This window comes from Furipterus horrens, unplaced genomic scaffold (genome assembly GCF_987537825.1).
Source record: "Furipterus horrens unplaced genomic scaffold, mFurHor1.1.pri manual_scaffold_17, whole genome shotgun sequence".
Classification (NCBI taxonomy): Eukaryota; Metazoa; Chordata; class Mammalia; order Chiroptera; family Furipteridae; genus Furipterus; species Furipterus horrens.
The window spans coordinates 74,609,026-74,634,176 of NW_028327187.1; the positions used below are offsets into that span (position 1 = coordinate 74,609,026).

At 53.9% G+C, this 25,151-nt stretch overlaps 3 protein-coding genes across 6 annotated transcripts; 2 read left to right on the forward strand and 1 right to left on the reverse strand.

The window, feature by feature from the left end:
• Window positions 1-1,061: 1,061 nt before the first annotated feature.
• Window positions 1,062-5,608, forward strand: SRPK3 (SRSF protein kinase 3). The gene is made up of 15 exons (XM_090265347.1): window positions 1,062-1,176; window positions 1,249-1,379; window positions 1,531-1,639; window positions 1,767-1,854; window positions 2,137-2,224; window positions 2,705-2,811; window positions 2,894-3,059; window positions 3,174-3,199; window positions 3,664-3,793; window positions 3,898-4,137; window positions 4,225-4,325; window positions 4,752-4,859; window positions 4,928-4,997; window positions 5,077-5,169; window positions 5,307-5,608. The coding sequence occupies exons 1-15, from the start codon at window positions 1,127-1,129 to the stop codon at window positions 5,489-5,491; spliced, it is 1,692 nt and encodes a 563-aa protein (XP_090121473.1). The 5' UTR covers window positions 1,062-1,126; the 3' UTR covers window positions 5,492-5,608.
• A 169-nt stretch (window positions 5,609-5,777) lies between these two features.
• On the reverse strand, window positions 5,778-16,954 carry IDH3G (isocitrate dehydrogenase (NAD(+)) 3 non-catalytic subunit gamma). Of its 2 annotated transcripts, XM_090265348.1 has the most exons (12): window positions 16,813-16,954; window positions 10,927-10,965; window positions 10,258-10,355; window positions 9,704-9,816; window positions 8,472-8,532; window positions 8,219-8,351; window positions 7,928-8,061; window positions 7,482-7,584; window positions 7,243-7,389; window positions 6,391-6,485; window positions 6,248-6,308; window positions 5,778-5,951 (listed from the first exon to the last, which is right to left on the reverse strand). In XM_090265348.1, exons 1-12 carry the CDS (start codon window positions 16,891-16,893, stop codon window positions 5,850-5,852), a joined length of 1,167 nt encoding a protein of 388 aa, XP_090121474.1. In that variant the 5' UTR covers window positions 16,894-16,954; the 3' UTR covers window positions 5,778-5,849. The 2 variants fall into 2 exon arrangements, with proteins under 2 accessions (XP_090121474.1, XP_090121475.1); XM_090265349.1 differs by lacking the exons at window positions 10,927-10,965; window positions 16,813-16,954 and adding an exon at window positions 10,623-10,656.
• SSR4 (signal sequence receptor subunit 4) lies at window positions 16,877-21,204 on the forward strand. 3 transcript variants are annotated; one of them, XM_090265353.1, is made up of 7 exons: window positions 16,877-16,952; window positions 17,247-17,318; window positions 19,168-19,286; window positions 20,129-20,203; window positions 20,397-20,486; window positions 20,790-20,855; window positions 21,046-21,204. In XM_090265353.1, the coding sequence occupies exons 1-7, from the start codon at window positions 16,892-16,894 to the stop codon at window positions 21,148-21,150; spliced, it is 588 nt and encodes a 195-aa protein (XP_090121479.1). In that variant the 5' UTR covers window positions 16,877-16,891; the 3' UTR covers window positions 21,151-21,204. The 3 variants fall into 3 exon arrangements, with proteins under 3 accessions (XP_090121479.1, XP_090121476.1, XP_090121477.1); XM_090265350.1 differs by lacking the exon at window positions 16,877-16,952 and having other exon boundaries at window positions 17,155-17,318; XM_090265351.1 differs by lacking the exon at window positions 16,877-16,952 and having other exon boundaries at window positions 17,155-17,318; window positions 19,171-19,286.
• The last annotated feature ends 3,947 nt before the right edge of the window (window positions 21,205-25,151 follow it).

Consider the following 25,151-nt stretch of genomic DNA (forward strand, 5'->3'; position numbering starts at 1 on the left):
CCAGCCCCGAGGTCTCTAGCCCATCCTGCTGCTGGCCTTACCCCAGGGAGGCCCTTTGCCACCCTGGGCTTATCCACCCACCCCCTTTCTGAGGACCTGATTCTTCCTGGTCCCTCGGATGTAGCTCCAAAGTCACACGTTCTGCCTGACCAGGATACCCCTTTGTTACCTGTCCACTAGAGGTGTGGGCTTGTTTCTTCCCCATGAAAGAAGGACCCCTGAGGGCAGTTCCGTTACCTGCCACTTGGACACATGGCACATACTGGTGGAGACAATGACCAAGGCAGGGGATGGCAGGCCTGGAACAGCCAGGAAGGAGACTGCACAGGGTCTCAGTGCCAGAGTCCTGGCTGGACAGGTTCCCAGGCTTCCATTTGGCTGGCAGCTCTGGTGGGAAGGAGTTGCCTTCAGCTCATGCCCCTGACTCTTGCTACACCAAGGCCCCCAGTGACCCACATGGAGGAAAAGGAGGATACCAGCTCCCGCAGTTCTTAGGGGTCAATGAGGCACAGGAAAAGTGGGAACCTGGCTGAGAGTGGGCAGGGAATGGGGTACCCATGGGAATATGAGGGGTTCCCTCTGGGTGGGTTCCCAAAAGGGCCAAGTGAGAAGCCAGAGAATGTTCTAAAAGTGTCAGTGGTGCTCTAGGCATGGAGGTGGGATAGAGGCAGGGGTGTGGAGAGTGGGGGTGGTCTTGGTCTGAGGACCGGGTTGTCATGCCCACAGAGTCCTTGCCTGGCTGTCCCCTAAGATGGCTCTGGAGTTTGAGAACTCAGCCTGCAGTCCACTTGGCATGTCCCCATGTGGGTGACCCTCCTTGGTCATGGGGTGTCTGTCGGCCTGCTCCACATGGAGACTGGGTCACACCCTGTTCCCAAGGTGGTCCCCTCTGCAAGCCCTGGGACAGCAGGAGAGGGCTCATCCTGGGGGCTGGGCTCTCGCAGGCCCCCGTCAGAGCACTGCCCCCTCCCCGCTACATACCTTGCCCACAGCTGAGCAGCTGGGAGGCTATTTATAAAGGCGGGTGAGATCAGCAGCCAGCCAGCCTGTGGAGGCTATAAATTCGCAGGCTGAGGCCAGGCCCCACAGGAGCAACCACCAGGGGTGCCGGGGCACCGGAGCCAGGATGAGCGCCAGCGTGGGCGGTGGGGACAGTGTTGGTGGCAGCAGCAGCAGGTAGGGCTCTGCCCAGGTGCATGGGGGCCCCTGGCACCTCACATACTCACTGGCTGCCCACCCCACTCACAGCTCACAGGCCTCCTGCGGGCCAGAATCCTCAGGCTCTGAACTAGCCCCTGCTGTGCCTGCAGCAGGGACGCTGCAGGGACTGCTGGGCTCCGACAATGAGGAGCAGGAGGACCCTAAGGACTACTGCAAGGGTGAGGTCTGGCCTGGGGTGCAGGCAGCCAGGTGCCACCGTGGGGGGCATGGGACAACCCAGGAAAAAGAGGGTGCTGGCATCAGCTCACGTGGGCCAGGGGGCTAGAAGGGCAACGGCCACCACGGGGCTCTATTGGCTCCCTTCCCCAGGCGGCTACTACCCTGTGAAGATTGGCGACCTGTTCAATGGGCGGTACCATGTGGTACGCAAGCTGGGCTGGGGCCACTTCTCCACTGTCTGGCTCTGCTGGGACATCCAGTGAGTGTCCCCTTTGCCCCCTGGGTCCCAATGCCTGGGATCCTCCCTCTGGGCCTGGATGAGGCCACCACAATGTTCCCATAGGTCTGGTTGGGGCTGGCAGCTGACGTGAGTCTTGGCATTGCAGGCGCAAGCGCTTCGTGGCCCTTAAAGTGGTTAAGAGCGCAGGGCATTACACGGAGACAGCTGTGGATGAGATCAAGCTCCTGAAATGTGTGAGACACCTCCCCTACCAACTCCCAGCTCCCTGGGAGCTGCCCAGGACCTGTCAATGTGGGTGCAAGGCCTGCTGGGGCTCCTGGGGTGGGGCGGAGTTCCCAGAGGGCAAGCTCCCGCTGGCTCTGCCTTTCTGGGAGGACCTAGAGGAGCTGGCAAGGGAGGGGCCAGTGGCCTTCCTTCCAGCAGCCCGCTGGAATGGGAGAGGGAGCCGTTGTTGCTAGGAGCAACTGGTGAGGGGCAGGTTGAAGCCATCCATGGCCCCTTGGCTTTTGGTCCAGGTCCGAGACAGTGACCCCAGTGACCCAAAACGAGAGACCATTGTTCAGCTCATCGATGACTTCAGGATTTCAGGGGTTAATGGAGTCCGTATCCTTTGTAGGCTGAGCAAAGCATTGTGGCAGTGGAGGGGCCAGCCAGCGTGTGCCTTCCCAGCTACTAGGGCCTGTTTGCCAATCTGCATGATGGAGTTTTATGCCTTCAAGTGACACTATTCTTTGAAATACCCTCACTACTTTTTTATGTGGGGAGGGATACCCAGGTTGCTGAGTGACCCCCAAATAGCAGCTGTCTCTGGGGCACACCTAGTCATCAGAGTGGGGCTGACCTGAGAGGCCTCTGTGTCTGCTCCTCTAGTGCCTTTTCCCTAGGATGACCACAGAATGTACCATCCCAACTGGCATACCTATGACAGGAACGCTATGACACCAGGATAGCAGTCGTCATCAGGACCACACAGGCACAGCTCTGCACTGCCTGAGCTTCATTGCTCCCCCACCCCGGCTGAGGGTGAGTGGGGCCTGTGTCCCAGCTGTGTGCCTGCCAACCACCCTTCACTCCCAGTGCCAGATGTGTGCATGGTGCTAGAGGTCCTGGGCCACCAACTCCTCAAGTGGATCATAAAGTCCAACTACCAGGGCCTGCCTGTGACCTGTGTGAAAAGCATTGTGAGACAGGTGAATGTCCCGGGCCCTGTGTGAACAGAATTGGGAAGCAGCCTGAGCAAGGCTGGTGGAGCTCAGGAGTACCTCTCCCCAGGTTCTAAATGGCCTGGACTACCTCCACACCAAGTGCAAGATCATTCACACAGACATCAAGCCTGAGAACATCCTGCTGTGTGTGGGTGACGCCTACATCAGGCGCCTGGCCACTGAGGCCACAGAGTGGCAGCAATCAGGGGCCCCACCCCCATCCCGCTCCACAGGTACAAGAGCTTGTGTGGGGCTGAGGGTGGGGCTGGGGCTGGGACTGTGAGCCTTAGCCCCTGCCTGAGTTTCTGTTCCTTTCTCTCCCACCGGTGCCCCTCCTGACCCCCTAGTCAGCAATGCCCCCCAGGAGGTCTGGGTAAGTTGGGCACCCCTCTTTTCCTGTGCCTCATCTCCCCAAGTCCTTAAAGCTTGCCTCCTCAGCCTCCCCACCTTTCCCAGCACTCTTGCAGTGCCATTTCCAAAAGGCTGGGTGGCCCATATGAGGGTGATACACAGGGTGGGTCACAGGACCCAAACTGCCTGCCACTGGGCTTGCCAGGAAGGACTCAGGCTGCTCCCAGGGGAGGCAGACACCCAGTCAGAGGCAAGCCCATCAGCTCCTCCCCAACCTTGAGCTTTGAGGAGTGAAGGCAGAAGGTGGGCCAGGGGCTGATGCCAAGAGGTGGGCTGGAGGGTGATTGTGCCACATTCTGATGTCTACAGGAGCCCTGGGGCCTGGAGGTCTTGTCCCCTGTGGGGTGTGTGGGCCACAGGCAGAGACCTGGGCTGGTCAAGGGATGGGTGACAGGAACCCAAGGGTGACCCCGGCTCTAACGGCAGCCAGGTAGGCTGTCAAAAAACAAGAGGAAGAAGATGAGACGCAAAAGGAAACAGCAGAAGTGGCTGCTGGAGGAGCGGCTACGTGACCTGCAGAGGCTGGAGGCCTTGGAGGCAGCGGCCCAAGCCAACGGTGAGGGGCTGGAAGGACCAGAGGGGCTAGAGGGGCCCTGGGGCTGCCAAGCATGGCCACCAGGGCATCAGCTCACACATCACCACTTCTACCCATCTCCCCAGACTCTGGCTCAAGACTAGAGCGGGGCAGCGGCTCCACCTCTTCTTCTGGCTGCCACCTTGGGGGGGCCAGGGCCGGCCCCTCCCCAGCTTCCTCCTCCCCTGCCCAGGGGGGAGACCGCAGCCTCAGCTCAGGCTCCCAAACCTCAGGCTTCTCCGGTTCCCTTTTCTCTCCTGCCTCATGCTCCATCCTCTCAGGCTCATCCAACCAGAGGGAGACTGGGGGCCTCCTGTCACCCAGCAGTAAGCAGGGCAGGGCCAGCGGGTGGCGGGTAGGTAGGGCGGGAGGGGCCAGGCCAGCTCAGTTTCTCCCTTCTCTTACTTACCCAGCACCATTTGGTGCCTCGAACCTCCTGGTGAACCCCCTAGAACCCCAAAATGCAGACAAGATCAAGATCAAGATCGCAGACCTGGGCAACGCCTGCTGGGTGGTATGAGCGTGCCTTGGAAAGCAGAGCTGGGTGCGCTGCCATGAGGGTGGAGGCACAAGCCCACTCCTGGGGAACCCTGACTTAGGCCTGTGGGGCAACTGATCATTTGTTCAGCAAGGGCTCACCCAGCAATACACTTGAACAGACCCCTCAGTCCACCTGGCATGGCAGACCAAGGACTGAGTCCGTGGGTACCACCCAGTTAGAACTGGGCCCATGGCAAGGGGTGGGGGGGCCACTGGGAAGGAGCCAGTCTGCCTCAGATCACCTGGCCAGTTCCTCCTGGGACTTCTGGGGATCCTGAGGCTCACATAGAGCCCCACTAAGCTCCTCGCATAGTCCAGAGGAGATGGGAGAAGAGTGGGAGGCTGGCGGGGCAGGCCAGCTATGGCCCCAGCTCCTCCCCAGGGCTCCCCTTGCCTCCAGCACAAACACTTCACTGAGGACATACAGACGCGGCAGTATCGGGCCTTGGAGGTGCTCATTGGTGCCGAGTACGGGCCCCCCGCCGACATCTGGAGCACAGCATGTATGGTAGGCCTGGGCTTCCCCCTCGAGGGGCCAGTCTGCTGGCCAGCAGCCTCAACCTCTTCTCCTTTCAGGCCTTTGAACTAGCCACTGGCGACTACCTGTTCGAGCCCCACTCTGGAGAAGACTACAGTCGTGACGAGGGTAAGGGAGGCATGCCTTGGGTTCAGCCTCAGGGCCTCGGGGCCTCTGGGCTGCCTCCCAGCCTCCTCTCTGTCCACAGACCACATTGCCCACATCGTGGAGCTCCTGGGAGACATCCCCCCAGCCTTCGCCCTCTCAGGCCGCTACTCCCGGGAGTTCTTCAACAGGAGAGGTGGGGCTGAACAGGCTCAGGCTGCCTGGGTGCAGAGGGTTGGGCAGGGACCTTGGGTTCTGATAAAGGGGAGCATGGGCCCCAGAGCCAGAAGCCATGCTGGCAGAGCTTAATCTGAGTCCTGCTGCCTGCCCCAGGAGAGCTACGACACATCCACAACCTTAAGCGCTGGGGCCTATACGAGGTGCTCATAGAGAAGTATGAGTGGCCCCTGGAGCAGGCCACTCAGTTCAGCGCCTTCCTGCTGCCCATGATGGAATACATCCCTGAAAAGCGGGCCAGTGCGGCCGACTGCCTCCAGCACCCTTGGCTCAACCCCTAGGCCCTGGCGGTTTCTGCCTCAACACTCGCCCCTCAGGGCCTTCAGGGAAAGTGAGACAACTGCCATCCTACGGGAGCTGCCCTCTCCTACCCTGTGGGTACAAGCTCTCACACCACCACCCCATGGCAAAAGAGACAGATGCTGGAACTAGGGCCACCTTTGGGAATTTGTTCTACCCCTGACCCTCACAAAGGGCCCTGTGAGCGAGAAGTCTCTGTTTCTTTTCTTAATAAAGTGTGAACTGAAACACCCACATCCTGGAGTGACAGAGCACAATGCTAAGGGCTAGGGCAGAAGCTGGTTTATTCTGGGTCCACCCAGCAAGCCAGCTGGGGCGCTGGGTTGGGAGGAAGGCAGCCTAGGCCTCCACAGCCCGGCCGTTGCTGACACGGATATGGCGGATGATGTCCTGGATGGCTTCCGATGTAGTGCCCTGGCCCCCAATGTCCGGAGTATGTATCTGCAGGGAGATGGGCAAGCCTGGGCACACAGCAGGGCCCCAAAACCCAACCACTACCCTGCAAGTGTCTGCCCACTGTCACCTATGGCTTTCAGGGGATGGAACTGCCACCAGGAAGGTAGTGGTACCAGCTAAGGCCCAGAAGCCCCACCTAATTGGTACCGCCCTTGCCTTGGGGGCAGCAGGAAGTGCCAGGTCACCATCTCTAGCCCCTCAGGTGTCACACCAGCTCAATCTAGGCTAGAAGAGGGGTTTGAAGGTCAGGGAGGCAGGGAAGGGGAGAAGAGGAGCCTCACGTTTTCATTGTCCATGGATGCCAACACAGCCTTGCGGATTGAGGTGGCATAGGAGTGTAGCCTAAGGAGGGAGAGCAGCCTTTAGTGCTCAGGGCCTAGAAGCTGGTTGGGGGGTCACAGCTGTGCATTGAGAAGCCACTTACTTGAGGTGGTCGAGCATCATGCAACTTGCCAGCAGTGTAGCTGTGGGGTTGGCTATATTCTTATTGGCGATACTCTTGCCTGTGTTCCTTGTAGCCTGGAAGAGGCAAGATGACAAAGGGGGTGACAAATGTAGAATGTCGGGAGCATGATTCCATTCGTGTGACATGTCCAGACAAGCAAATCCACACAGAGAGAAAGCAGATCAGTTGGTGCCAGGGGCCGGAGGAGAGGGAATGGAGTGACTGCTAATGGGGACAGGGTCTCCTTTGGGGGTGATCAAAATGTTCTGCAACTAGAGAAGTGATGTACAACACTGTGGATGTACTTAATACCCCTGAATTATTCACTCTGAAATGGCTGCACTCTGTTATGCAAAATTTCATCTCAATTTTTTAAAAAGACTTAAAAAACAAACGGATCAATAAAATTTGGTCCATCTATATAATGGACTATTTTTCAGCCATAAAACAGAATGAAGAAAGTACTGACAGGCTACAAAATGGGTCAACCTGGAAAACATTATGCTAAGGGAAAGAAACCAGTCACAAAAGGCCACATATTGTATGACTCCATTTATATAGAATGTCTAGAACAGACGAATCCACAGACAGAAATCAGATTGATGGCTGCAAGGGGCAAGGATGGGGACGGGGATGGAAAATGACAGCTAACAAGTACAGGGTTTCTTTTTGGGGTGATAAAAATGTTCTGGAATTAGATGGTGGTGATGGTTGCACAACTCTGAATATTTTAAAAATCAATGAATTGTCCACTTTCAATGGGTGACGTGGATGGCATGTGAGCTATTGCTCAAAAAGGCCAGCAGCCCTGGTGCCATGGGCAGCACTCACCGTCTCAAACACAGCGTACACATGACCATAGTTGGCCCCAGCCACCAAGCCAGGGCCCCCGACCAGCCCGGCACAGACGTTGTTGACAATGTTGCCATAGAGATTGGGCATCACCATGACATCAAACTGCTGGGGCCGGGATACCAGCTGCAGGGCAAGGAGGGGGCAGACATAAGCTTGAGCATGAGAAGCCCAGGGTGCCTAGGGCAGGCATCCATGGAGCCCAGTTGGTTAACTACCTGCATGGTAGTGTTATCCACAATCATATTCTCAAAGGTGATCTGGGGGTAATGAGCTGCCACCTCCTTGCAGCACTGGAGGAAGAGGCCATCACCTAGTTTCCTATGGGGGAAACATAGGACACCAGCTTAGCCACTGCAACGGTCAGCTGGAAGAATGGGGTATGCAGACGGCCACAGAAGGCTGGGTTCTAACCTCTAGCCAGTCCCCCATTTGCAAAATGGGCAGAATTCTGTTCCACCTCCCCCAAGTGTACACTGGGGTGGGGTCATGGCTAGACACAGGCAACGAGGCATAACCCTGGGTGTGTGGGCACAGCCCCTTGGTGGGTGGCCAGGGTCCTGGGCCCCAAGTCCCTGAGAACAGGCCGAGCAGGCTGCTCAATTCAGCTGCTTCAGGACTACTGGCAGAATGGGAAGCAGCGTGGCAGGGATGGGAAACATACATAATGTTGGCCTTGTGCACGGCTGTCACTTTCTTGCGCCCACTCTCCTGGGCCAGTTTGAAGGCATATTCAGCAATGCGCAGGGACTTGGCCTTGGTGATGATCTTGAGGCTCTCCACCACTCCTGCCACACTCTGAGAAGGGGATAACAAGAGACTGGGTCCTGTCTGATCCTGCTCTCTAGCACAAGCTTCTCTTTGGGCATAGCCTTCCTTGCGGCTGACCCTTACTGAGCTCATCCTTGGCCTCCACGACCTGAGAGGGTAACGGGGCAGCCCAGGTCTCACTTACCTCATGCTCTAGGCTGCTGTACTCGCCCTCTGTGTTTTCCCGGACAATGAGAATATCTATGTCCCTGTGCCGGGTCACCACTCCTGGTAGGCTCTTACAGTGGATGACATTGGCATAGAGGTCTAGGCTGGTGCTAAGGATACAGAGAGAGAAATAGGCAGCTGTCCAGTGCCACCACTCTGCTGGCACAGACCAGTTTACGCCTGCTGAGTGCCAACCCCAGCTGAGCCCACCCCATGTACTTGGCTCTCACCGAAGAATGTTGTTTCGGGATTTGTGGGATGGTGGTAGGTTATGGTTTGTTTCAATATTGCCTGTAGGACAGAAACAAAAACAGGCAATCTGAAGAGGGAGACCCCAAGGCTCAGCTGTACCACTATGTTCCCCTTCCTGACCCAGGGAATGCACACAAAGGCAGCTCCAACCACAGAAGATGGCTTTTGGCAGTAGAAATGCTTCATAGAACACTAGAGTGTAACTTCCAAAGAGCGTGTGTGTGCGCGCACATGTGCGTGTTGTTTGCTTCACTGATGGGATGTGAGGACCTACAAGAGCACCTGAATGAAAAAATGAACAAGGCTTGGCAGCTAACTAGGAGGTTTTGTCAAACCCTGGGAAGAGAATGGCAAGATCAGGGTTTGGCTGGATAGAAAGTGACCACTCCTGCTCACTAACAGGCTGGCCAGCCAGGCTGGTGACAGCAAGGAGAGATTGGCCAGGGTTACTGCTGGGTCCTGCATCAAGGTGCCACACAAGCACCACCTCAGGGACAGGAAGAGGCTGCCTGAAAAAGACCACAGCTTGGCCTTGGCTGGACCAAGCACACCCAGAGCAAGTAGAGAAGTAGCAGCCCCTGGGAAATGGCATTCAGAGGGTCCAAGTAAAAGATGCCTTTCACAGGACCCACCAGGGCCACTGACACCTGAGTGATGCTCTGCCTGGACTGCCTTCACCCAGACTGCATTGGGCACCCTGTGGTTGGCATGTTAACACCTCCACTTGACTGCCAGGTCATTACTCCAATTCACCTTTGCTCACACACTCCCCACACCAAAGAGTGATGGAAACACTTGAAGAACGAAACTAAGGCAAACTCAGGAGGGGCTAGAATTCTTGTAACATCCATAGCTGTGCCAGCTGGACCCAAGGCAGCAGGCAGGGGTTGAGAACTGTGTCTCTGTGGCATTTGGTTTGTGAAGACAGACTCTGAAAGTCAAAGCTGACCCTAACAGAGAGGGCTGCCTCAGGAAGAAAGAGGGTGGGAGGCAGCCCATCATTGGACAGGCTTCTGCAGAGCCTAGTGCCACCAAGATCTCAGAATTGTAGCACGGACAGGCTCCCGGAAGCTTCTGTCCACTCTCGAAACACAAGGGTCCTCCATAGTCAGAAAAACCCTGAAGTCAGAGCTATGGGGCCCCAAGGACAAGTATCAGCTCAGAAGTAAAGTAATCATGCACAGCACCCACTCCCAGCCTCTAAGCTCACCCTTCAGGGCCACACGGTTCCGACGGATGGCCATGATAGCGTTGCGGATGTCCTCTTCATCGGCATTGGAGCTCACATGCACCTCTTCGAAGTCCACTGGCACACATGCATGCCTGGGGAAAAACTGGATCAGAGCAGCTGGCCTTGGGCCTCCCCTGAACCTCTTCTAAGAAGCCTGCCTGGACCACTGGCTGCAGAGGGCTCTCTCCTGTTGCTGCCCACCCTGACCTGGCTCTGGCTAACAGAAGACTGGGCCCACCTGCAACAACTAATGGTGACTTCCTTGAAGTCTACAACGTAGTTAGCAGGACCGGAGCCACCTTCCCCATGCCCGGGCCAGCCTGATGGGATCGCCAGCACCAGGACGAAAGGCCTGGGCTTATAGCCCTCCTGCCACTGGCTCACTGGGTGCTTGGGAAAATTCCCAGCCAGTGGGCTTCTGGACTTACTGCCCCTCTGGCACAAAGTTCTTGTGGCACCCCCATGGCTGGACCAGAGGTACAATCTTCCCTAGAGGGACTGTTCAAGGGGAGGTGGACCTGGGGGCTCCATACCTGAACACAGATTTGACGTGCAACATGAGCTCCGGCCCAATGCCATCCCCTGGAATCATGGTTACCGTGTGTCGCCCACCATACTTAGCTGATGGAGGCTAAAAGGAGGGGGAGGGTGAAGATATGCCTTTAGTTTCTTTCCTCCCACCAACACTAACCCAGTGGGCCAGCCAAGCATGACGTGCCAGCTTGGGGTACCTTAGCCCTGCGCCCTACCCCATCCCAGACAGGGCTAATTACAAGGGCTCCTTGGCCAGAAGGACTATAACCATAGCAGAATCAGTCCCTGCCCCCACCTAAACTTGGGTCAATCTCAAAGCAACTAAAAGCCCCAAATCTAATAGGCAGATGAAAAGAATACTCACAATTGTTTGTTGCTAGAGGGGAGATAGGAAAGAAGAAGATTCAGATCAGCCAAAGTTGGAGAAACAAGACTATGCCTTTTCCCTGGGGATACTGTCTAGCACAGTTCAGGTAAGGAGGTAAGGAGGAGGGATTGGTGACTTCTGGAGACCACGCCTCAGAGGGAAGGACATGGAGGGCCAACAAAGAGGCACAGCAATACACCAGCACACACACACATATCTCCACATACACAGACAGGTACAGATACACATGAATACAAATATACACACATGTAAGCACATACACACCCAGGCAAGTACTTACCGAGAAGCATCTCCGGGGGGCTTCCTGGGCACCTAGAACCTGGCAAAGAGACCCCAGATGCTAGTGGTTGTTATCCAGCCCAGAAAGTCAATTAAGGCAAGGAACAGTAACTGTCCCCACATTGCCCAGACAGGCCCTGCATGTCACCTCCTCCACTTCACCCATGCACACTGTTCAGTGAACAATAGCACCCAGTGCATGCCCAGACAAATGGCTCCAGAGCCATTTCCTAGGGTCCAGCCTGCTAAAGCACCATGGAGGGTCATCACAATCCTTTATGCTTCCTTCAGCTCAATGGTCAGCTTTTTAAAAAAATGTTTATGTCTCCGCCCCACCCCTCACAACTTTAGTTGTTTGTGATTCTTTTTGGTCATTATTCCTGTTCAGTTATGTCTGTAACATGAAAAAGTTGACATGCTGAACATGGTACAATAAAGGAAATCATTATAACAAATCAGAGGGCCACCACAACAATCATTTTATCATTTTTTAAAATCATTTTTCCTTATTACAAAAGTTGCGTATGGCCTTGGCCAGGTAGCTCAGTTGGTTCGAGCATCATCCCCACACACCAAAGTTGTGGGTTTGATCCCTGGTCAGGGCACATACAGGAAGTAACCAATGGGTAACTTCCGGCCAAAATGGAGGTATAAGCAGACATGCTACGTCTCCCTCCACCACTAAGAAGGAATACAACTACCTCAAAACTAGAGACAACCAGAAGTTCCAGAAAACTGAGCTGCATCGAAGTCCAACAAACAAAGATATAAAGAAGAAATACTCATCCAGACAGGTAGGAGGGGCAGAGCTGGGGCAGAGAGAACACAGTGTGGTGGCGGCAGCGATAGCAGCTGTAGCCTGCCAGCGAAAAGCGCAGTCACATATTTAAAAAAGTCGGGAAGGACACCTGGGAAGCACTCCCAGCACCAGCCCAGACCTCGCAGCTCACTGTTTCAGCACCAGGGAAAATAAAGCCTCATTGTTTCTGACTGTGAAAACCAGTGGGGTTGGGGCAGAGAAAGAAACTGCCGGTCCCTCAGCAGAGTCTGTTTGTTTAAAGGGCCCCCACAGGCCTAGAATGTCTGCATATCCACCACTCTGGGAACCACAGCCAGGGCAACAGCTAGAGGGGCAACAGTCCATACGGAAGTGGGAGAACTGCCTGGAAAAGGGGCAAGTGCTGAGCAAGCAGCATTGTTCCCTCTCAGATCCCTCCCCCACATACAGCACCACAACCTGGTGAAACGGGTCTCTCCCTCCCCCCACTACTGCCAGCACTGACAAATACGTAAAGCTCCGCCCCTTACAATGTCACAGGTGCCACAGCTCTACCTAAGACACAGAGGCAAACACAGGAGGCTGCCAAGTGGAGGAGACAGAGAAGTATGGCCCCAAAGGGGGGAACAGATCAAGGTTCCAGTGGCAGAGCTAAGTGACATGGAGATAGCCAACCTAACAGACAGAGTTCAAAACACTGGGGATAAAGATGCTCACAGACTTGACAGTTATGCTTAAGTATGATAAACACAGAAGGGAAGAAGTGAAGACTATGCTAAGTGAAACGAAGGAAAATGCACATGAGAGCAATGGTGAAAGGAAACCAGGGTTCAAACCAATGATTTGAAACATAAGGAAGAAATAAACAGTCAACCAGTACAGAATGAGGAAACAAGAATTGAAAATAAACGAGGAGAGGCTTAGGAACCTCTGGGACAACTTTAAACATACCATCATCTGAATCATAGAGGTTCCAGAAGAAGAAGAGCAAGAAATTGAAAAAACTTATGTGAAAAAATAATGAAGGAAAACTTCCCAAATTTGGTGAAGGAAATAGACATACAAGTCCAGGAAGCACAGAGAGTCCCAAACAAGCTAGACCCAAAGAGGACCACACCAAGACATACCATCATTAAAATGTCAAAGGTTTAAGATAAAGAGAGAATCTTAAAAGCAGCAAGAGAAAAGCAGAGAGTTACCTACAAAGGGTTGCCTATATGACTATGGGCTGATTTCTCAAAAGAAACTTTGCAGGCAAGAAGGTACTGGCAAGAAGTATTCAATGTGATGAAAAGCAAGGACCTACAACCAAGATTACTCTGTCTAGCAAAGCTATCATTTAGAATGGAAGGGCAGATAAAGTGCTTCCCAGACAAGGTAAAGCTAAAGGAGTTCATCATCACCAAGCCCTTATTATAAGAAATGTTAAATGGACTTATTTAAGAAAAAGATCAAAACTATGAACATTAAAATGGAAATAAACTCACAACTGTCAATGACAGAACCTAAAACAAATAAAACCAGAATAGGCACAGAATCATAGGTATGGGGATGAGTTGGAGGGTTATCAGCTGGGAGGGGGAAGAGGGAGAAATGGGGAAATGGTGCAGAGATTAAGAAGAATAATTGGCAAGTACAAAATAGACAGGGGGAAGTTAAGGATAGTATAGCAAAGGGTGAAGCCAAATAACTTACATGCACAACCTATGGACATGAACTAAGGCGGGTGGGATTGCTGAAGGGAAGCGGGGTACTGGGCGGAGGGGAGCAAAGGGAAAAGAAATTGGGACAACTGTTACAGCATAATCAATAAAATATACTTTAAAAAAAGCAACCAATGAATGCATCAATAAGTGGAACACTAAATCATTGTCTATCTCTCTCTCTCTCTCACCAATAAATAAAATTTTTTTAAGCAGCATATGGTCAGAACATGGAGATTAGAAGAAAAAGACAGAACCCAGCTTGCCCTCCAGAGACAAGTACTGTTGGGAAGTGCCCTCCAGAATCAGAAATCCAAAGCAACCATGCAGGAAAATACCCAACCATTTTTATAAGAATAACAGACACCATTTTTTTGGAAGGCTTTCATAAAAGATTGCAAAACTGCTTCACGGCCTACATGAATGACAAATGTCCTCAATTCCAGCTCAGAACCAGCCATGTTTGGCCATATCAGTACCATGCTTGACAACTTCAGAGCAAAAACCACCAAGCCAAATAAGACAGATGCTGAAAAGTGACCAATCTGGAGTCCCCACATTGTCCGAGAGGGAGAAGCGTTCATCCAAGGTCGCACTACAAAGGGGCTACAGGCCTGCACACTTTCTTCCCTGTTGTGCCCCACCTGGGAACACACCTCGGTGTCCCTCAATCCCAAGAGGTGGGGGCAGAACCAAGGTCCTCCTTGTCACTTGGGAATGCCCTAACACTTGCCTGTGGAGCAGCATGAGAGCATTCCAGCCAATAGCAGAGTCACTGTGGTTATTTCTCAAACAGCCATGCCTTCCTACTAGAAGTCTAGAAAGCTCAAGCAGAGGCTGACCATCCCCATCTGAGCCTTCTAGCCGGTATTCACAAGGCATGGACTTGCACGAGCTCTGGAAGCATAAGTGTGCCACTCACCTACCCAAGCCAGGAGCTAGGAGCAGGTGACTGCTAAGACAAGATGCTCCAGGGCTAACTGCTGATCCATGTGGCTCCTGGATCTGTAGTCACAGGCACACTCAGGGCTTTTCTATTCTACTTCTAACACTTGTCAGTATTTGGAGTCAGCTTATTTATAGGCTATCAATACAAACTTGTGGAAGGAAGCTTAGACTGCCATTCCTCCAGGAAGCTTTCCCTGATGCCCCAAGGGTGCTGAGCAATTGGTACCCACCCCTGGCTTTCCAAAGCCCTATCTCAATTCTTCCCCTTCCAACCACAATATCCCTAGATTGTCACTGCCTTGCTCTCTCCCCAACCCCCCAGCCCTTGAAAGTGGAAGCCAAGTCTGTCTAGATCCCTACTGTCACCTCAAGACCCAGAAGAATGCCTGGCCAAGAGCTAGGACACAAGAAACAGTTCCTGAATGAATGAGCATATCAGAAAATGTAGGACGACATGGAGGGCTTTTGTGGCTACAGAGACCTCAATCTGAATCGACATTCGCTACTCTTGGCAACAAACAGCTTAACCTTGCTCAGATTCCCATCTTCACCTGAAAACCACAGAACAGGGGTAGGCACCACTTTATGTAACTGTTGAAGGATTAAGCAAGGGGAGGTACGGGAGCTGTTCAGTCCCTAGCAATTGCACACAGAGTTGTGCAAAAGCATACCTGCCCCTATACCCCAGCAACCCCTCAACCCCTGATGTCCAATGAGGGGGTGCTGGGCTGACCCATGCAGCTCCTGGCAGTAATTCTCCCTGGGCATAGGCCCTCTGAAGTTCATTGGCACTGGACAGGTAACTCGGGCGCGGTGGTGAGCCAGCCCTTGCACCAGGCCTGGATCTGCTTCTGTGTAACTCCCCTCCCCCACCTTGGATCACATTACCGCCACCAGGGCTGAACCTCTTCCTCACCTGGTCCCTAAGCTAGATGTTCCTTTCAGATTTGGCCAAAGACTCAGAGAGCTCTCAGGATAGACTTGACTTCCCTGACCTTGCTCTGAACAGATGCAGGTACCTTCCTTCATGGTTACAGAGGTTCTGCCTCATATCCAGGCCCAGTGAAGCTACTCATCAAAGGAGCTCAGTATGCAGCAGGATGGGATATATGCACAGGCTTCCTGCTCATTTCTCAAGTAGGAGGGTGGACTGTCAACCCTCGTTCTTTGATGGTGCTATAGAAAGGTATGTGTTCCCACCAAAGCACCCCCACATTCTACAGTTTAGTGAGGCTTCTCTCTTTAGCATATTTCTATGGGATCAAGTGTCAATGGTAGCTACGTGTTTTCCCACAAGGTTCCAATTAGTGGGAGCAAAGATCTAGGTTTCACCAGTCTCAGGGCAAGACACTGCCTGGACTGTTCACAGCCCACCCCAACATGGACACAGGCACACACGCAAGAGGTCAGGGAGGAGAAATATGTCTTCACTAAGACCCTGTGGGAGCTTAGCTGCCAGAGTTGTCAGAGTCTCTGGAAAGTCTCTCATCAGCAAGGTGGGAGAAGTGAGCATTTTAAACAGAATTTCATAAAGCATAAGCTGTTACTGGGCCATCTTCCCCAGGGGTAAGAGAGGGGAAGCAGACAGATGTGTCCACAAGGAGTGTCAGCAAAGTTACAGGGTTCTAGGTCAGTGTTGGCTGGATCTTTTGAGATCCTTTGAGACAGAGGCAAAACTGAAGCCCAGGTAGAGAAGGGGCCTGGCCTCAGGCCACACAGTGGATCAATGGGGTAGCCAGGCCTGGAGAGTGTATCTCTTGTCTCCAGGTCAGTCCTAGCTCGCTGATGCTTCAGATGGTTTACAACCCACCCAGGAACTAAATTATCCTCATTTAAGTGTGTAAAGAGGGAGGAACTGGGCCCGAATAACCAAGATACTAATCGGAGAACTCTGGAAGCAAAGCCCCCGGGGATCTCCCACCCCGCCAGCCTCAGAAACCCTAGCTCCCTCCTGTTCCAAACACCTACGGTGGGAACAACTGGGGCTATAAGAATGTTGGGGGAAGGGTTGGGAGTACTGGCAAGGTCCAATTCTCTATCTCCACTGGGACATGTGGCAAAGCAGTTCACAAGAGGAGAAACCCGAGCAGGAACGTAGGCAGGGAACCGGATTTCCATGGAGACAAGAACAAGGCAGACCAATACACGTGACCGCCTTGGGAGGGGTCCCACAAGGGCACTAGGGAGGTGACACTCGGGTCGCTGAGGACCACTCTCCCCCACAAGATGCAGACCCCAGGGAAAGCTAGATCAGCGCCAACTTCAGCCAATCCCCTCACTAGCAACGGAGGCAGCCAATCAACTCCGGTGCACAGCCCTCTCCCCATGCCTCACCGGGCCTGCAACCAATCGGATTCCAGGACGTTGTGGCAGCGAAGGCGCCAGCTCGGACCCCACCGAGGGGCAAGGACCCCCACCGAGCGCTGCAGCTGTCCCTTCAGCCCGTTCTCCCTCTCACCTCCCAAGGACGGCAGAGGAGGGCCGGCCTGAGTACTGCTTTTGCAGGGCCACCAACAGCCATCGCCACCTTCAGCGCCATGACTGAAAATGAGAACCACGGCACGTCTCAACACGCAAACAAACACCGCTCTCGCGAGAGTTCGGCAGAGCGCAAAGCCCACGGAATGGGCACGGGCCTGGCAATGCGCACGCGCATGGCTTGCCTGTTCCCATGCCCTTTTCCGGAGCCCGTAGCGCCGCCGCCGCCGCCATCTTGGGGGGCACCCAGCTGGGTCTCTGGTCCAGTGAAGACACGTCAGTGCCGCCGGCGACGTCACAGGCCCGTCCGCCCTCCCGGTGCCTGATTGGCTGCTGCGTTCTCTTATGCGTCGCGCTTCCTTGTCTACCCCTCGTGCTCAGTGGAGTCGCTCCCTTTTTATCTCGGCATAGAAGAAGCAATGGTGGCGCTGGCATCTCTCGGCGCCCTGGCGCTACTCCTGATGTCGGGCCTCTCCTGCTGCTCAGGTAGCGGCATGGCAGGAGCTCGTTTGTAGCGAGCTTCTCTCCCACGACTGGTCGTGCGTGGCGGGGAGGAGGGGTGCGGGCAAAGCGGGGTTCTGGGCCTTCTTCCTCCGAGAGGCAGGTGGCCTCGGGGTGCGACGACCAAGGCCACCACGCGCTCCTGCATCGCACACCTTTACCCAGCAGCCAGGCTGCAGGAAGAAACAGCCAAATCTTTACCCCGTCTGCTCCTGCGAGGAAGCTTTTCAGAGCCTCTCCCGTGCACCCAGCCCCCATCTCCAGCAGAGAAAGTAATGCACGGCCCGGCTCCCTCTCCCGGAGCTCCTGGTCTTGGAAGAGGGTCGTACAGGAGTCGAGCTCGACAGCGCAGGGTGATGGGGCGAGAAACTGGGCTGGTGAAGAGGAGACACCTGACCAAGTGCGGTGGGGCCAGGCCTCCCCGGGAAGGGAGCTCTAAGTGAAGAGGGAGCAGGGACCGCCCAGGCAGAGTGGCCATGAGCGTGGGCGAGTTAGATCGAAGCTGAAGAGGTTAAGGTAAGCGGGAGCCTTGAGTGTCAGGCCAGAGTGTTGACTTGAGTTTTTACCTGAGGCCCTGGTGCAACCTTAAAGGGCTTTTCAGAAGAGCTGAGCCACCACAGTCAGATCAGTTGACATTCTTGAAAGATTCTTAACACCCAGTGGCAGGTTGAGCTCAGACTGGGCTCCAAAAGTGTGCTGAGAAGGACGTCCTTGTAAGAGCCAGAGCCGACTGGGTAGGGGGCGCTTTCTGGACATTCACTTTACTTCCCCTACTTCAGGCGATTGCCCTTGGTGCCTGGAGTGTTTCACCAGCCTAAGTGGCCTTCTGCCTGCACCCTTCTCACTTATCCCTCTAGAATTCCCCATGCTGTTGCCAGTGATGTCTGGAGAGGACAAACTTAGCTGTAAAACCCTTTGGTGCTTCCACAGTGTCCATAAGAAAAAGGCCAAGCTTAGCAGGGCACAGAAGAATCTGTGGGATGTGGCTCCTGAGAGCCACCCCCACCAGTGTTCCCAGGCATCTTTCTGATATCCAAACCCAAAATCTCTGATTGCCTCAACCTAAGGTATGGCTCTGCTGGACACCACATTCAGAGAGCAGTTGACTGAGAACTTTACTATTAGTAGCATTTACTTGATGCCCTGTCACTTAGGTGGCATCTTTCTTTCTCTGTAGCCTCGAGCAGTGCAGAGATGGTTAAGGCAGCATTTTTTCTCTCAGGGCAGCCCTATTCAAGGGGACAAGCTGTGCCTCTGGATCCAGAACCTCTCCGACTTCTTTCCCTTGGGAAACACGGCCTAGTGTTGGCCTTCTGTCACCTGTGGCTGGGGTCAGAGACCCTTCCCTTCATCTTGAAAGCCCACATGCTTTCCCAGCAGCACCATGTTTGGTGTCTGCGGAGGATGCCTTCAGTAAATTCTAGGGCTCTTCGTGGCTCTGAATTGAGGTCAGCTTAGCCCCCTGGGCTTCTGGGGTACTATAGGCCAGGGCAGGCTACAGCCCCAAACAATTGCATGGCTTCCCTGCCTGTAGGTCCAGGGACAAATCCAAGTTGTACAGTCAATCCATCCAGCCACCCACACACAGACTCGCCTGTTCTTTTGCCCTTGCCTTGAGGCTCCACCTGTACAAAGCCTTCCCATTCCCCCCACCCCTCCTTGCCACTGCCCTTCTGACTGATCGTTTATATCTGTCTCCCTCATACTACCCAGCAGGGTCCAAAGGGTCCCACGTGTCCTCAGCTGATGAAGTGTGGGAGTTGGTGTCAGGGTGGTACCTTCTACCTGCACAAGCTAGACCTTACCCAGGCATCTGTCTGCCTCCTCCCCACAGCAGAGGCCTGCGTGGAGCCCCAGATCACTCCTTCCTATTATACAACCTCTGATGCCATCATTTCCACTGAGACTGTCTTCATCGTGGAGATTTCCCTGACATGCAAGAACAGGGTCCAGGTGAGACAGTGGGTGTTCATCCAGGAAGGTGCTGGGGTGAGAGGTGGGTAGAGAGCCTGGGACCTTGAGCATCAACTACTCAACTGGCAGTTGTGGAGTCAGACCTGGGGACCCATGTGGATTTTGGTTCACAGGTGTTGGAAAGATCAGGGTACAACAATCATATTCTAGTGGGTGTTTAAAGAACGTTCTCCTAAGCTGCCTGGTCTGCTTTGTAGATTCAGTAATGTAGGTAGAAACTTTGCTATGACTTGAAAGGATATATGTGCAAGTGAGAAACAGCCAGGGGTCAGTCCCCAGTCTCCTTCATCCCTTTTCTGGTTGCTCTTTGCAAATACCATTTGATATTTTGTAATTTTAAGACAGAAAACCTGGCCTCAGCCCCTGACCTTAACCTGCATCCCAAAGCCCCAAAGAAGGAAGTTTGGCCTTTTGGGTACAACACTTCTTGGGCAGCTCATTAGGTACCCCTTAGCCCCAGTACCTCCTTATACGTTCAGAAATAATGAGGACACTTCAACCATCCCACCCTGTTTACAGTTAACAGGCTTGCTGTGGGTTAGGGAGGCCAGGCCATAAGGAGAATGTGCCCCTAACCCCCTCTTTGAGGAAACAGAGGTAATGACAATATCCATGGGTGTTGGCTTCCTGGCAGGGCTCTGGGTCGTGCCAGTCCTATCTCCATGATTCTCTCATGGTGTCCCCTACCAGACACACTGCAGTCCCCAAATATGCCTGGCCTCCCTGCCCACAGGCCACAGGTGCTGCTGTGGGCAGCACTGTGGGGCCTCTGCCAACAGCTAGATAAGGGAGAATGACTCTCCCTTTGTCCCCTTCCCCAGAACATGGCTCTTTATGCTGATGTCAGTGGAAAACAATTTCCTGTCACACGGGGCCAGGATGTGGGGCGCTATCAGGTAAGGGATGCTCTGGTTGTCATTTTGGGGGAACACCACTGCTCACTGGGGTGACTTGAAACCCTGGAGGTGGCCTGGTTAAGCAGGGTCAGGGTTCTTTGTCTTGGGTCATTGGTAGTGTTGCTGTGTTAGCACTGGCAGGGGAGCCCTGATGTGTCCATTGTGCCCACCCTGTACCAAACACCCAACCCAGGTGTCCTGGAGCCTAGACCACAAGAGTGCCCATGCAGGCACCTATGAGGTCAGATTCTTCGACGAGGAGTCCTACAGTCTCCTGAGGAAGGTGAGTCTCACCTGGAACCCCTCCCAGGCCTGCAGGAGGGAGGGCACACCCTGCTTCCACAGCCACCTCCCATCTTACAGCCCCCTCATCCTGGAGCTCTGGGCCACTTGGGGCCTTGCTTACGCGGAGCAGGAAGGCTGGGCAGGTACCTTCCTATCTGCCTCTTCCACCTGTGCTTGCACCTTCTGTATTTCTCCCTTACCCATTTAACTCCTCTCTTCTTCCATGACTCAAGACAGTGTTCCTGCCTCTCCTACCCCACCCCACTCAGTAGCACCCCTAACCCCAGCACCTCCCTTACAGGCTCAGAGAAATAACGAGGACATTTCCATCATCTCACCCCTCTTCACAGTCAGTGTGGACCATCGGGTAAGTGAGCTGAAGAGGCTGACCTGGTCTTGGGAAGCAGCAAGCACACAGCAAGCCTCATCCCTTTGTAGGTTGTGGGGGCTATGCTATAGTGGGCCAGTGAGTCTTCATGCCCCAGGAGGGTAACCAGGGCTGGCTGGGCCCCTTTCCCATCCCTCCCCTGAGCTTGCTTTGGTCTCCTTTCTTGCAGGGCACCTGGAATGGGCCCTGGGTTTCTTCTGAGGTGTTGGCTGCAATCATCGGCTTAGTGATCTACTACCTGGCCTTCAACGCCAAGAGCCACATCCAGGCCTGAGGGCAGTGCCCCCAGTTCTCCCTTACTTTCAATAAACAGTTACACAGCTCCTCACTTGTGTTGCCACAACTTGCCTTCCACACAAGTCAGAGCTGAGCAGCCAGCATCTCCTGATCCACCCGAGATAGTACAGCACCGAGTGGGGATAGGGCCGAAACTCCTGTCTCATGGGTTTGCTTTGCTCTTTGCTGTTGCAGGCTCTCCTCAGCCCTCAGCTAAGCCTTCCCTGCCTGGTGCCCCCAATGCCCATGGGTTTGTATGGGGCATGGAATTGCCCCTTCCCCCAGCACATGCTGTCTTCTGGCAGAAAGCTGCCTTGTTCTCTGCTGCCCTCTTAGCCCCTCTGGTCTGCCTAGGGTAGGACCCTCTGACCACCTACCATTGGGAGTGCAACTGCCTAACTTCCCCGAAATCCAGCAGTCAACACATGTAGACACAGCCCTGCCTGGCCTGCAGAGTGGCTCCTGTGTTTGGAGCCCAGGGCAGAAGCCACACACTGAAGCACTTGCAATGCTTTTCCTGAGGTGCACTGAGTGCCCCTGTTGTACTGAGGTGGTTAAAGCTGATACAGCTGGCAGCTGTCTGGAATATGGTCATTCTAAACATACCCTGTCCCCTCCATGTTGCTTCCCAGTGTGCTCCCACTTCCATGGTGTCAGGTGGGACACAGAAGGCACAGGAAAAGGAAATGACCCTGACCCTATGCCTCTGTGGAGCCCATTGCTAGCCTCTTCCAGTTGAGCCTTGCACTTTCCCCTCCTAGTAACCTTGCTCCCTGAGCACCCAGTGCCCCTCCAATCACCAGACATGCCTGTTCCTGCTCCATGCTCCAGGTCAACCTTCAGCCCTCCTTCCCAGACCAATTTCACTGGTGCCACCCATGACTGCAGAGGTGTCAAAAGCCCTGCGGTCCAAAGGGGCTAGATGGCAAATCCCATGGAAGCCCTACCCACATGCATGACCCAAGTCGGTTTGCTCAGCTCTGACGTGGTGACTGCTTCCTATGTTCTCAGGGGTCATTGGGCTCATCTGGCAAAGTCCCGGCACCCTGGTACTTGATCACCATTGGCTGTTACAGATGAGAAGCAGGGCTGTGTGGTGTGAACACAGTAGAAGCCTCCAGAAAGGCTGCACTCAAAAGTAGGCCCAAAACCTACCTGGGAGAGCAGGGGGCTCCATCCTCCATAGCAGGAAGGGTTGGGAGTGTGGAAGGTGCTTGGCTTTGTGACCTTGGTGGGACTGCCTGTGGACCTCCTCCAGGCTATGCAACACCATCCTCTTCCTGCTCATCGGGATGGGAGTAGTTGGCAGGAATGGGGAGGCTCTGGAGAGCTTGGTCCTCACCCCCAAAAGCAGTACAACAGGAGTTAGGGCTAGAGTTCCCTGAGGACCAAGCCCCGCTAGGGCTGCTGGCTACTGGAGTTTCTGGATTCTAGAAAGACCAGCAGAGGGAGCTCAAGGGGCACTTGCTGCTGATGATCAGTGTTCACCCTCATTCTAAGGAGGTAAAGGAGACAGGTTCCCGTGTTGTGCATTGTGCAAACAGCCTGTGCACGGCAGGCAGGGTAGACAGTGGCTCTTTTTGATCCTGACTCACCCACCCTGCCCAACAGCAATAAGACCCAAATGTGAAGTCACAGTTCCAGGGTGTCAATAGCCAAGGGCTGCCAACCCTCCTGGTGCCTTCTCTCCAAGAACCAGTGAGAGCCACGCCCCAGTGCTGGCTTTCATATGGCCAAGGGGCTCCAGGTTCCAGGCCTATCTTGGCCCATATTCTTGGAGCCTTGGACCTCCAAGCAACTCCCCACTGGAGCAAGAATGGAGTACCTCTACAGCGGTTCATGGCACACATAAACTAATTACTAAAATTCTGCAGCACACCGGGAAATGTTTTTCTAAGTTTTATTTATTATTTAATTTTTAGAGGGGAAGGGAGGGAGAGATTATCAATGTGCAAGAGAAATCAGTTGCCTCTCACACACTCACATGGGGACCTGGCCCACAACTTAAGCACGTGCCCTGACTGGGAATTGAACCAGTGACCTTTCAGTTCGCAGGCCAGCACTCCATCCACTGAACCACATCAGCAAAGGCCAGAACATGTTTTTGCTGATCTGATGAAAAATAGGTATAAATTTGACTCATTCACAATGGATGGCTATTGTGTTGGCTGTTGCCATTTTTCAATGTGACAATCTAAGGGAAGAGGTTTAGTCAGGTATTGTGTATTTTTAAAATTCTTGCAACACACCAGTTGAAAATTGCTGCTCTAGAGCTATCAAAGTGAGCCTCCCAGGAACTGGGGAGGGATGCCCAAGGATTAGTTGGCTTCTGTCTCCAGCTCCCCCTTACCCAACTTTTCTGTGGCAGAGGACCCCCTACCCCTTTTCTATGGCAGAGGAGGCTGGTCCCAAGAGTCTGTGAACATAGTCCTCAGCAATAAGTCTTGGAGGGCTGAGTGGAGAAGGGGGCATCTCCTGCCCCCATGCCTTGCTCCCAATCACCCTTTCCACCAACAAGCCCTTTACTTCCTTCCCACTCGCTGATGTTCCAGCCTGCAGTATGACACACTGGGCCTTCCCTCGCAGGTGCTCAGACAGCCACAGATGTGGCCCACTTTGGGAACCAGCCTTCCCAGCAGGGTACTGGGCTTCTGAGAACATGATTCCTCACTCAAGCCCATCTCAGCCAATTAGTGGAATTAATGAGAGGTCTACCTACATTGTTGTTTCAAGAGACTTATTTTAATGCATCATTTCCCACTTCAGCTGTTGGCAGTGTCTAGTGTCTGTTCAAAAGAAGCTCCCTTCATGGCCATATTGCCCACTCCAGGGAGCGCCACACACAGGTCACACCCAGAACTGACCTTCGGGAAACTGGCCCTCACCCAGCATATAGCATGGTTCCTGGCACTCAGAAGATGCCCAGTGCTTTGCTCCCTGATGGAACCGCAAGCGGCTGACTGCACCTCTGGAAGTACCCGAGCTGGAAGGGTCCTCTGTGGACACCTGGGTATTCCTCCATTTGGCCAAGACACTTACTCAGAATCTTCTACATGCTAGACACTGTGGGGTCACCAAATAGGGGGGAGGCTAACTTGTGCCTTTGGGGAGCTCCCAGCTCCTTGCCCCTGCTAGAGCTTTTCTGGAGCAGGAAGGGGGAAGTGAGTGGAACCCTCTTCTCTCAGGCTTCACCAGGGAATGGGTGTTGGCCTCATTCAGTGACAAGCCCTACCACCAGTCCTGAGCCAGGCCTCTGCCATCCTTCCTGCATCTGGGAACCACCCCTGTGACCATGTCACACCCCTGAAATTGATTCAAGTGACCCTGTCATACCTCCTCCCAGGGTACAGGACACTGACATCAGAAGACCTTGCTGTTCATTAGTGACATGCCAAGAAAAGAAGCACAGCTTTCAATTGGTCCCAGTCCTCACCTTCACTGTCCTTCCCCTCTGCATACCCCTGTCCCACCCCAAACTGGTATCTTCTCCTAGCATGAATGAAAATGAACACAAGAAGGCCAGGAGTCACCATAAAAAGGCAGCTTGCTTTATTGTGGTGATGCCAGTGGGGGGCAGGGATGGGCAGCCTGTCTGACTCCAATCTGAGGCTGAGGCTGAGGGGCCCCAGGGAGCTTGAGGCCAGTTCTCAGTAAATGCACCAGTCCCTGAGGGCTGCCCAGTCCACACGTGCAAAGTGGGGTACAGAGCATCTTCTCCCCAGTCGTCCCAGCTGGCCGGGCACACCTCTCACTGGGGTCCAGGCTACTCCCTCAACTCCATGTGGTTTTTGTCACAAAGGTCTTTTGCTAATATTCATGGGCTTTGGCTTCTGGACCCCTCATGTCTAAGCACGGCCCTCAGAAGAAAAGCCATAATCTACATGGAGTCAGGCACAGCCCTGGGCTCAGTTCTTTCTTCTTGGATGCATACTGCCCCCTAAGTCCCTCAAGTCTCAGCTCTCCCTTGGTCAGGAGGTAGCCCCAGGGCGAGCCTTGCAA